Source organism: Meriones unguiculatus, chromosome 18 (genome assembly GCF_030254825.1).
Source record: "Meriones unguiculatus strain TT.TT164.6M chromosome 18, Bangor_MerUng_6.1, whole genome shotgun sequence".
Lineage (NCBI taxonomy): Eukaryota > Metazoa > Chordata > Mammalia > Rodentia > Muridae > Meriones > Meriones unguiculatus.
This window is the reverse complement of record NC_083365.1, coordinates 28,478,903-28,491,607: the sequence shown is the minus strand read 5'-3', so window position 1 is coordinate 28,491,607 and position 12,705 is coordinate 28,478,903. Positions and strand designations below refer to the sequence as shown.

Below are 12,705 nucleotides of genomic sequence, written 5' to 3'. Positions count from 1 at the left end.
GATTTTTTTTTTAACCAGCCCTCAGAGTTGAGAATTGCTTTTTAGGGAAGCCAATGTACCAAAGGTAGAAGATGCTGGGGTTTGAGATTATCCTCTTAAATGCCCAGGGCTCTGAAATGTAACCCCAGAGTGAGGTTTAACAGATGCCAAGCTATGGCCCAGCTTCTCGTCAACTTTTATGACCATGACCTAAATAGGAGCAAAGACAAAAGATCCCATAGAATTTGAGAAAAGCCTCTAATATTGATATCAGGAACAAATAAACAAACAAAAATTGTAGGGTTTCAGGAAAAGGAAAAATAAAGATTATAGAGAAGAACAAACCTTTAAATAATTTTACAAGTAACAATCTCACAAAAGAAAAAATATTATACTCAGAAACTATCGTGAAGAATCCCTTAAGAGATAAAGAAAATTGCTCTAACTCTGAAGAGAAAAGAAAAATAAGACAATGATAAACAGTTGAAAGTCCCCCAAAAAGAACAGAGAAAATTAGATTAAAAACGGTAATGGAAGAAAGAATTAAGAGTTGAGCATATGCCTTTAATCCCAGCACTAAGGAGGCAGAGACACGCATATCACTGAGTTTGAGGCTAGCCTGGTCCACAAACAGAGTTGACCAGGTAACATGGTGAGACACTATAAAAAAAAGAAAGAAAGAAAGAAAGAAAGAAAGAAAGAAAGAAAGAAAGAAAGAAAGAAAGAGAATTAGGATTTGTGAGAGAGAATAAAATGGGATAGGGCAGAGTTGGGTGTGTAAAGTGTTTGAGGGAAGAAAGAAAGAAAAAAAAAGGAATTATAGGCTCTCCACCATTCAACAAGGACATTTGCTCACTATGTTCATAACAGATTTATTTGTAATAGCTAGAATCTGGAAACAGCCTAGACGTCCCTCAATGGAAGAATGGATACAGAAATTGTAGCACACTTATACAATGGAATACTACTCTGCTATTAAAAACAAGGAAATCATGAAATTTGCAGGCAAACGGATGGAACTAGAAAAGATCATCCAGAGTGAGGGAACCCAGAACCAGAAAAACACACATGGTAACATACTCACTTGTAAGCAGATATTAGCCATATAATATAGGATAACCATACTAAAAATCGACAGACCTAAAGAAGCTAAACAACAAGGAGGATCCTAGGAAGGATGTTTAAATTTCATTCAGAATGGCAAACAGGATAGACACCAAAAGAGGTGGAAGAGAGGGAACAGGACCAGAGCCTACTATAGAGGTCCTCTAAAAAGATCTGTCTTACAGGGTATCGAAGCAGATGCTGAGATTTACAGCTAAACTCTGGGCAGAGTGCAGAAAGTCTTACGGAAGAAGGGGGAGGGGACAGGAGCTCCACAAAGAGAACAACAAAGCCAAAAATTTGGGCTCAGGGGGGCCTGCAGAGATTGATGCACCAACCAAGGACCATGTATGGAGATGACCTAGATCCCCTCCTCAGATGTAGCCGATAGGCAGCTCAGTCTCCATGTGGGTTCCCGAAAAAGAGGAGCAGGGGCTGCCTCTGTCATGAACTCAGTTGCCTGCTCTTTGATCACTTCTCCCTGGTGATGTGGCCTTGCCAGGCCACACATAAAAAGGGACCAGGTAATCCTGATATGGCTTGATAAGGTAGGGTTAGGTGAATGGGGAAGAAAACTCACCCTTTTAGTGGACTAGGGCAAGGAAATAGGGGAGAAGAGGAAAGGAAGGTAGGACAGAGAAGAGATGAAGGAGGAGGCTACAACGGGGGTATAAAATGAATAAATTGTAAAAAATAAAAAAAGGAGGAAAAAGTAAAATTATAAAAACATTCTAAGGGGTCCTGGAGAGATGGCTCAGAGGTTAGGAGCACTGGCTGCTCTTCCTGAGGTCCTGAGTTCAATTCCCAGCAACCACATGGTGGCTCACAACCATCTATGATGATATCTAGTGCCCTCTTCTGGCATGCAGATATACATGTAGTCAGAACATTATATATATAATAAATAAATAAAAATCTTTTTTTTTTTTTCAATGCAGTTTATTCAGGAACATTGAACAATCCTCGGACCCCGGGGAAAGCCAGCCCACAGCTTAAATAGCCTCTGGGTAGCCAACCCAGGCGTGCCACAGGGGCAATGCAGATAGGTCCACATACATGGAAGCAAGCCAGATCCTCGGCCTTAGCCAAATGTGGAGTTGTTCGTGACAGAGAGCACTCACCATCGGGAAGGTGGGAGGCGGAATAAATAAAAATCTTAAAAAAAATAAAAAAAATAAAAACATTCTAAAAACAATATAGAACAATCTCCCAGAAAGCAAGAATAGAGAGTATTCACACAGAAATAATCTCCCTAAAACTTTCCCAGTGCTGGACAATAAACATCTGCAAATAGAAAAGGTCCCTTGCAGAGCCAACCATCCATTCTACCCTGCATCCTTCTGAGACTGCACAACCAAGAGGATCCAGAAGACACACTGTGGAACTTCAGACATTAGAGAAAAACAAAAGAGATTTTAGAAAAGAAAAACAGCGACAAACAAAGCATTGGGAATCTAAACGTGCTTGTCTCAATAGCCAGAGCACAAGTTAAAAGCAAGCAAGCAAGAAAGCCTGGTTAATTTTTTAGTTTAATACAGAATTAAACCAAACTATGAATTACTTATGAAGGTAGGACGAACAAATCTTCAGATAATTTGGTTCCTACATGCAAATTTTATGGGAAAGCCACTGGGTAGTATGTTTCACTGAAACAAGATAGTTACTAATCCATGATATAGTAGAGAAGAAACAGAATCTAGAAGCAGCAAAGTGAACTCTTGAGTGATGGTGGACATTTCTGAAGACAAAGAGATAATGTGAAGGAACCTAATAATTCAGTGACATTTTTGGTTTATTGTGAAAGCTTGGAAGTGAATCCATGATTTAGTTAAAGAAGACAAAAAAAAAAAAAAGACAAAACCTTAAAGCAATAGGACAGAGTTGACTCTAGTATATCATGTGGATTATTTACAAATGCATGACAGCAGTTATACCCATGTAAGTGGTTGGTTTTATTTTTACTTAGAGTAGATATGAATGTATTGAGGATGTAAGGAAGAAGGACAGTGTAAAGAGTAGAATATAAGAATTAAGCTTTATCAGGGCATAGAGAGATAAAACCTAATCTGGGAAGAATAATGAAATGGCAGTAGAGACATATTTTTTCATGAACAACAGGCAAGCGATACTAGAAAAGCTACACACAGGAGCCTGGGGCAGGAGTCTGGAGCAGGGAGCAAGTATTTTTAATAAACATCAGAGTACCACTTGTCTATTAAAGTTCTGTGTAGGTATCTGATTATATTTAAAAATGCACTATAAAAGAATGTGACCTCTATATTTGAAGGGAAGAAATGATCAACCTGTTCAGTATACATTCTGTGGGCTGTGAGAGGGCGCCTACCATGAAGAGCATCATGAACAGACACAACATGAAAGCGAGAGAGGCATTTTTCTGCCATTTCACTCGTCCTTGGAGCTGCTCCCTGAACTTCTAGGGTGGACCAGTCACTGGTTCCAAAATGCATGTCAGCACTTGCAGAGTGCACGTGATGTCATTTTTAAATCCATTTCTTTTATAAGTCCAAATTCTAAATCTATGCCTAAGCACTAAAATCAAAACAAAGCTTTAAAGGTGTGAAGAACAGAGCAACCAAATTCATGAGTGCAGTGATTATTCAGTCTTTTAAGCCTGAAAATTTACCAGTGTGTAGGAAAAAAAAAAAATCCAGGCTTGTTGATGAAACAGTCTCCAAACTATTTGCTCACGTAGTCTCCTCAACATCCAACCAGCTAAAGATCAGCCTCCAAGGAGTTTTTTTTTTTTTTTTTTTTTTTTTTTTAACATGCTAAAGAACATTCACAGAATTCCCTGGTAAGGAACTAGGATTTCTTGTGCCCTTCCTTCATCATAGGTTTCATCCCAGAAAACCCTAAACATTAATGGTGGAAGCCAGTTCACTCTCCGAACTCATAGAGAGTATGAGTAGAATAGGTCAAGGGTGAAAAAAAAAAAAAAAGCAAATTACTTCAAGCTCTAAATTTGCATGGCGGTGCAGCAGTCAACCCTTTCCTATATGTCCACACACACGTTGGCTTTGGGGTGGCCAGTTTGTACTTGGCACAGCTCATGTATCTATTATGCCTGCTGTCACCAATGTTCCTACTAGTTCTGATTTCAGGGACTCAGAAAATAACTTTTGAAATGAGTAACAATCTATTCTCCTTCCTTTTCATTAGAGGCTCTAATAGTAAATTAAGTTCATTTCCTGAACATTTTTACTAGAAAGTGGTACTTCTCCATTCGTTTCCAGCTTTCACAAATATAACACCATTTCCCTGCTGTAAATAGAAGGACTATACATGAGTTTTCTGATTGCAAGCTGTAAGATTGGCATCTGGCTTACACAGAGAGGCCAACTTACATGCGTACCATGACATTTCACTCAATTTGCAATTTTTAGCAAAGATTGGCAACATTTTAGAGGAAATTATACTTCAAGAAAAACACATAAGCTGAAAACAAAGAGACTTCAAATCTAATTTGCACATGATCTCATTTTAGGGGGAAAAAGGGTCATAATAGTCAGAGATAGGCTCCAACATTTCCTGTGTACACAGAGAGAGGGGATGCTGCTGTACAGGCCACAGAAACAGTGGGGCACATGGATAAGATCCTACATTGTTTTCTGATCATCACAAAATCAGATATCTGAGTCTTTAATTGATAAACTAGTCTTATTTTAGAACAACAGCATAGACTTTGTACTTCTTTGGAGATGCAACATTGGGATTTTCTTTTAGGAGAAAATGCCATACTGTTAAAGACTGTTTCCTAAATACAATTTCTGGAGTTCCCTAAGTGATTTTACCTTTCTGGCCTCTACCAGCCTGGTTAATTTTGTTTGTTTTTCAAGTCAGGGTTTCTCGTATAACAAGCCCTGGCTGTCCTGGAACCCACTTTATAGACCAGGCTGGCCTCAAACTCGCAGAGATCCACCCATCTCTTTTTTCCATGTGCTGGGATTAAAAGCATGTGCCACTCCGCCTGACCAACCTGGTTAATTTTGAAGCTCTAATTGTACTCTAATTCTATCCTACATCTTTCCAGCAATTCTTTACTCACTTGAATTAATCGGAATCAGTTTCTTTGCTTGCAACCACAGCTCCTAATTGGTATATAGCCCAGCCTCTAACTGGAGCAGAAATTGTACATGCAATGCCCCTGACAGGTGGTCAGATTGTCCATCCATGTTTCCCACCACAGGGAGTATGCTCTATCTCCTGGCTAGCTGTTCCTCTGCTGCTTAATTGCAGATATTACAAAGCATTTTTCCTTCGCTGAGGTGAGATAATAATGTCTTGGTTCAATGTCTCTCCACTTCTTAATTGTCTTTCAGAATAGCCACCCCTCCCCCCACCAAGGAAACTGGTATTTTCTTAATAGTGTAACTTTTAAAATATTTTAAGGTAGTTTTTGTGGACCCCTGTCCTTCATTTCTGGGTTCTAGAGAGAGCTGATTCTAGAGAGAGCCACCACCATTCTTGGTACCCACTTCTACAGAGATTTTGTTATGCAGCTTAGACTGGCCTTAAACCCACTAGGTAGCCCAGGCTGAGCTTGAGCTCATGATTCTCCTTTCTTATCCTTCATAGTACCAGGATCAGAGGCCTGTACCACTGTGTCTGGCTGATGATATATATATATATATATATATTTGCTTTATTCATGTACATACATATACACAAGATGGAACTGGTTTCTAATATATTTGATATTTTGTAGAAGACAAACGACATTGGATTATTTAGTGTGAAATGTAAGAAACTTTTTTTTCTCTTGAACTAATTCTATCACAACTGTTTTAAGTTTAGGTCCACTCTACTGACATTTTATCATCATTTTTGCAATTTGTTGACAATCAGGGTTTTTGTTGTTACATTTATTTTATGGCAAAAACATTACTTATAGAGACAAATTTTTATCTGTAGTATTTTAAGCAAAAACCTAAATAAGCTTATAGAAAAATATACAGTAAAGATGATGGAGATACGCTGGCGTGCCAAAACGAGGGCATCGCTGACTGACATTAGGAAAGCTTGGTTTTGGAATAGTTTGTTTGCAGAATACAAGGAGCCTACTTCTCCAAACTAGAGACTACTTACCTGTGGCATGTTCCCGCAGACCAACATCAAAGGCAAGTTTATCTGTCTGGGATCGTGATGTGGTCAAGCACGTGAGGTACTGTGGAACAAAAGCAGACGCTAGAAGTCAAATCCTTCCACCGAGTCCTGGTACCACCGCTAGTTAACTTCCCATTAATTGTGAAAAAAATAAAAATTAGCTACTATGAAATAGGCTCCATCTTCTCCCTTATTAGAAAGTTAATTGACATCACGCTTTTGGAAAATATTTTTGTTTTAAAAGCAAAACCTCAAAGACATTCTTATCTGAAGATCTAGTAATGTCTAGGACCCTATAGAGAAAATTAGAAATATTCAGTATGTTTTAGTACAACGGTATCCTGAGAGACTTTTAACTTGAACTTGAGGACTAGATAGACGAATCATTAATGACCAGCAGTAGAGCAGAGGCTAAATCAACTTGGGTTCTTTTGTTTTATGGATTATTGTGCCATGAAGAGTACTGATCAAGAATGTGCAGATAGCATACAGCTTTTCTTTAGAAGATGTTGAGCCAAGAAGTCATATCCAATAGCACATTTGTATGGCTGGCATGTACACAAAACTTTAATGTGTAGCACACGGTTAGAACAAATTACATTGGAATAATAATAAGGATTGTGTTTAGAGAAGTAGGTGGGTGGGAGGAGCTTGGAAATCAGATACTCTCCCCACTTCCTTTAATATTTTAGGGGGCTACATACATGAGCACTGCATCTATTCTGCTCCTGACCCCTCCTCCTCCGATTCTTCCCATGTGGCCTCCTAAATTCATAAACTCCTCCATTATTTTTGTTACACATATGTACACATGTATGGATGCATGCACACACACATATACATACATGTATATATAATCTACTGAGTCCGTGTGTCCAGAGCTGATCACTTGGGGTTGGATAGCCTATGTGAGACTTTGTTCCTTGAGCAGACTGCTCCTCCCTGTCTCAGCAGCCATCACCTGTGGCTCTGCATGTAAGGCATTGGGCCTCAACCTTCCTAATGCTGCAACCCTTTAATACAGTTCCTCCTGTTGGGGTGACCCCACCCCCCAGCCATAAAATTACTTTTGTTGCTACCTTATAACTGTAATTTGGCTACTGTTATGAATCGTAATGTAAATATCTGTGTTTTCCACTGACCTAGTGAAGCACTGGCCACTGTGAAGCAGTATTTGACCATAAGGGGTCGAGACCCACAGGTTGAGAAACACAGACCTAGGGGCTGGACCCATGTGGGATTTCTTCCGTCCATGTTGCCTTTAGTTTTTCTTTCTTTGTTTCTTTCTTTGTTTCTTTCTTTGTTTCTTTCTTTACTTCTTTCTTTGTTTCTTTCTTTCTTCTTTCTTTCTTCTTTCTTTCTTTCTCTTTCTTTCTTTCTTTCTTTCTTAAACCTCCTGAGTTTTTTTTTTTCAATTACATTGAATTTATTTATTTATTTTTAATCAAAAAAAGGGCAAAATGAATATAACATGGCTGGAAACAAAGACACAACTTTAACACCAGCACTTTGAACGTGTGACTCAGTTACATCTATTCAATAGGCCATAAGATTACAGAATTATATTGTGTAATCCTAAGTTGATTCTTACATGATCTTATGAAAAAATTCCCAATTCTGGTTACATATTTTGTACAATATGAGTTTTTAAACCTCTCAAAATAACACTTATCCTTTTCTATGGATTATGACAACAGATATTAAGGTGAAACTTTACAAATTATTTTTAAAGCATCTTAATACAGAAAATAAACCCTGGGTCTTTTCCTTGCCTCCTTTGCTGATGGCACAGTGGCACAGGCTGGAATTAGAGTGGGAGGGAAATGAGCACAGGCATACTTCCAGCTCTCTGTAGGCACTGGGAAACTGGTGCGTTATAAAAAGTCTTACTCCATAGGCTCTTTACCAAAGTTACTTTTAAAAAGCTAGTGTAGAGTTTATGTTAATTGGGGGTACTTTTTTTTTTTAAAGGAGTGAATTTAAGCATGAATGTTTAAACCTTCACATCTCTACCAGGCTGCTAGCCTGAGTTTTGAGAACCATGGGGGGTATATTGGTTCAAGACTTACTTATTCTTTCTGGGTAGAAAACAAAACAAAACAAAACAAAACAGATTTTAGGGTCTCATTTGCCCTCTAAATAAGAAACGGCTCTCATTCCCACACACTTCCAGTAAAAGGTCTCTCCATTCAACCCTGCCCCAGTCCTCAGGTACAGCTGACAATTGTTGTTTTATCCTTCGCCGTGAAGGACTGAAGCAGTGAGTATTCAGTCTGAAAGGTCAACTTCGTACCAGTGTTCAGACAAAATATGCTGCAGCAAATCAATTATTTAGGAAGTGGCTGCTGATCGTGCTACAATTTGATAGCCCCAGTTTCAAGAAGAACATTGTGTGACGAACATGTCTAAGTGTGTGAAAATAAACAGCAATCTTCCCATCTCCTCCTCCCACTGCTAGAGTTACAAGCTGCCATGCCGACATTTTAGGTGCTGATGGTCTGAACTCAGGTCCTCAAGTGAGCAGTTAGTGTATCAGTTTTATTATGGTTAGAAAATGAAGAATATTCTTCCTTATATTAATAGCATTCAAGAAGTATATACTTAGGAGCGGAGAGAAAATACTATTGGAGTCAACTTATATTTTACTAGGTTGACATCACAATATATATATATTTTATAATTTTTATTTTTTATATTAATTACAGGGTATTTACATTGTATCCCAGCCATAGCCCCCTCCCTCATTGTCTCCCAATCCCACCCTCCCTCCCTCATCTCCTCCCTGCCCCTCCTGAAGTCCACTGATAGGGGAGGTCCTCTTCCCCTTCCATCTGACTCTAGTTTATCAGGTCTTGTCAGGACTGGCTGCATTGTCATCTTCTGTGGCCTGTCAAGGTTGCTCCTCCCTGGGTGGGGGGCGGGGGAGGTCAAAGAGCCAGCCACTGAGTATGTCAGAGACAGCCCCTGTTCCTCTCACTAGGGAAACACACTTGGATGCTGAGATGCCATGGGCTATGTCTGAGCAGGGGTTCTAGATTATATCCATGCATGGACCTTGGTTGGAGAGTCAGTTTCAGAAAAGACTCCTGTGCCCAGATATATTGGTCCTTGTGGCGCTCCCATCCTCTCCAGATCTTACTAACTCCCCCCTTTTCATAATGATTCCCTGCACTCTGCCCAAGGTTTGGTTATGAGTCTCATCATCTGCTTTGATAGCCTGCTAGGTAGAGTCTTTCAGAGGCCCTCTGTAGTAGGCTCCTGTCCTATTTCTTGTTTTCTCCTACTTCCAATGTCCATTGCATTTGTCTTTCTAAGTGAGGATTGATCATCTTAACCAGGAACCTCTACAATATTTTTAATAACTCCTTGCAAAACATCAGTAGCATATGATTTTACAAGTTATATTTATTGAAATTTTTATGCTTTTCATTCCAAGCTTTTGCTTTCCAAGTTAGGCTGAATTATCCCAGTCTAGTATTCTGGTTTTAAATCCCTGATTAGTTATAGCCTGGACCAGTTTTCCGTGATTACCTCATCCATTATCTTTCTCCTGCCACTGGATTAGCATAATACCTTCAAATTCTTCCAGGACTGAAGGTCCTGGACATCCTTTCATTCCTTTAGCTGTGTACAAGTAGAGAAATGTCACACAAATCCCATTTTGATTTGTTTTCTTTGTACACTAAATAAATCAGTTATTCCACAGTTCATTTGATCAGTCATGCATTCAAGAAATGTTTGTTGGGTATGTGGTATGTCAGAGCACTGTATAGGGTGGAGTTAGGCTTAGCAAATTTTAAAGAAAGGCAATGGCTCCTTTCCTCACTGGAAGGGATACATGCTCAACAAACATAAATCACTGAAATTTGAGGGAAGCTTGGGAGACAACAATGGGTTGAATTATTTATATTCTGAACTGCTCTCAGTGTTCATCCTTTCTTTCTCATGAATGGTGAAAGCTGTCATCTCCATGTGCTTACCATTCCACTGAAGGAGTGCCGCAGGAGAATTGCATGACCATAGAGCAGGGTCCTGTGGCCACCCCCTTGTGCTGCCTGTGGGAATGAGGAAGAAAACTGTCAGCACAAACCAGCTGTGGCTTCTCTGGAAGAAAAGCAACACAATTTGGGATGCAGACTCCAAGAAAAACAATCATGGCAAAACTCTCAAAGATTTCATTCAGGAAGCAAGTGTCCAGCTGATTGATGGCGGAAGGAGACTTGTAAGCACAGCCATGCGGCATCCTTAAGAGAGGGCAGCAAGGCCTGCTGCTCTTCTCAGAAACAGCCCCTGCCTAGGATAAGCAGAAACCTAGATCTCTTCTATACTGAAAGCATGTAAATGCAGGAGGCTCTGCTTACCTTCCTTTGAAACTTCTCAGAAGCAGCCAGAATGAGAGAGAAACAAATGTGAAGTAACTACAGTCTAGTGCAGGAGAGCAACATGGAGGACAGGCATCGATGTACACTCTGGGACTTGTAGTCTTTTGTTCTCTTTTGGTCCCCTGTGCTTTCTGCCCATCCAACTCAAAAGATCTCCACCCCTCCACCCCAGATCATACCAACTGGTAATGGCTTTGAAATCCAGGACTTTTTTTTTCCACTTTTTTTTATTAAATTTTTTTTCTATATGAGAACTTTTAAAATTTATTGCAATTTATTCAATTTGTATTCTAGCTGTGGCCCCCTCCCTCCCTATTTTCCCCTTATGCCCCTCCCCTAGCCACTGATAGGGAGGTCCTCTTCCCCTTCTATTTGACCATAATCTATCAGGTCTCATCAGGGCTGGTTGCATTGTCTTCCTCTGTGGCCTGGCAAGACTACAACCCCTGCTCCCCCAGTGGGAGGTGATCAGAGAGGGAGAGCTCTTCAACTGATTTCATGCCAAAGAAAGCCCCTGCTCCCCTTAATAGGGACCCCACTTAGATACTGAGTCTATGGGCTATATCTGAGCAGGGGTTTTAGGTCCTCTCCATGCATGGTCCTTGGTTGGGATATAAGTCTCTGCAGGGCCTTCAGAGCCCAGTTTCTTTTGGCTCTGTTGGTCTCCTTTTGAAACCCTTGTCTCCTCCAGGTCTTTCTAGATCCCCCCTTCTTTCATAAAATTCCCAGCACTCTGCCCAAAGTTTGGCTATGAGTCTCAGTCTCTGCTTCGATACCTCAATCAGTAGAGTCTTTCAGAGGCCCTCTCTGGTAGGTTCCTGTCCTGTTCCCTGTCTTCTCCTTCTTCCAATGTCTATCACATTTGTCCCAAGTGAGGATTGAACATTTTCCCTAGGGTCTTTCTTGTTGGTTAGCTTCTTTAGGAGTATAGATTTTAGTATGTTTATCTTATATTATATGGCTAATAGCTACTTATGAGTGAGCATATACCATGTGTGTCTTTCTGCTTCTGGTTACCTCACTCAAGATGATCTTTTCTAGTTCCCACCATTTGCCTGAAAACTTCATGATTTCCTTGTTTTTAATAGCTGAGTAGATTTCCATTGTGAAAATGTACCACAATTTCTGTGTCCATTCCTCTGTAGAGGGAGAAGACACACTAAACCTGTTAGAAGAAAAAGTGGGGAAGAGCCTTGAACTCATTGGCAGAGGAGACAACTTCCTGAACAGAACACCAACAGCACAGGCTCTAAGATTAACAATGGGACCTCATAAAACTGAAAAGCTTCTGTAAAATAAAGGACACTGTCCTCAGAACAAAATACAGCCTACAGAGTGGGAAAGGATCTTCACCAAACCTATATCTGACAGAGGGCTAATATCCAGAATATATAAAGAACTCAAGAAGTTAAACAGCAACAAATCAGGTAATCCAATTAAAAATGGGATACAGAGCTAAACAGAGAATTCTGAATAGAGGAATATCGAATGGCAGAGAAACACTTAAAGAAATGTTCAACATTTTTAGCCATCAGGGAGATGCAAATCAAAATGACCCTGATGCAAATCAAAATGACACCTTACATCCATCAGAATGGCTAAGATCAAAAACTCAAATGACAACACACACTGTAGAGGATGTGGAGAAAGGGGAACCCTCTTCCATTGCTGGTGGAAATGTAAACTTGTATAACCACTTTGTAAATCAATCTGGTGCTTTCTCATACAATTAGAATTGTCAAGATCCAGCTATACAACTCCAGGCATATATCCAAAGTATACTCCAGTATACAACAAGGACATCTGCTCAATCATGTTTGTTGCAGCTTTATTCATAACAGCCAGAATCTGGAAATCCAGCGTTTTAAAAGAGGAATTAGTCCTGAAAAAATTGTCCCTTTAGTGGAGAGACATGTATGGTTATCTTCTCTGTCCCCCTCTGCACATCCATTTTGACAATTTGGTAGTGGTTGCCCAAAAAGCAGATAGCACAGCAGAGAAGATGAAGATAGCCTAAAGGAAATCAGTCCACTAGTACCTGATCTTCTACCTGCCTCTGATCCACACAGTGCTAGGCTGAAATGGACAACATATGCTATGAAACAAAGGTGTAAGT

At 39.9% G+C, this 12,705-nt stretch overlaps 1 protein-coding gene across 1 annotated transcript in view; it reads right to left on the bottom strand.

Annotated features, from left to right (window-relative positions):
• Ryr3 (ryanodine receptor 3) overlaps positions 1-12,705 on the bottom strand; it is a 518,783-nt gene that overhangs the window by 282,440 nt on the left and 223,638 nt on the right. The window contains exons 4-5 of the mRNA XM_060371666.1: positions 10,188-10,262; positions 6,190-6,268 (exon numbers count right to left, since the gene is read on the bottom strand). Coding sequence (XP_060227649.1) covers positions 6,190-6,268; positions 10,188-10,262 — 154 coding nt within the window. The remainder of the gene's footprint in view (positions 1-6,189; positions 6,269-10,187; positions 10,263-12,705) is intronic.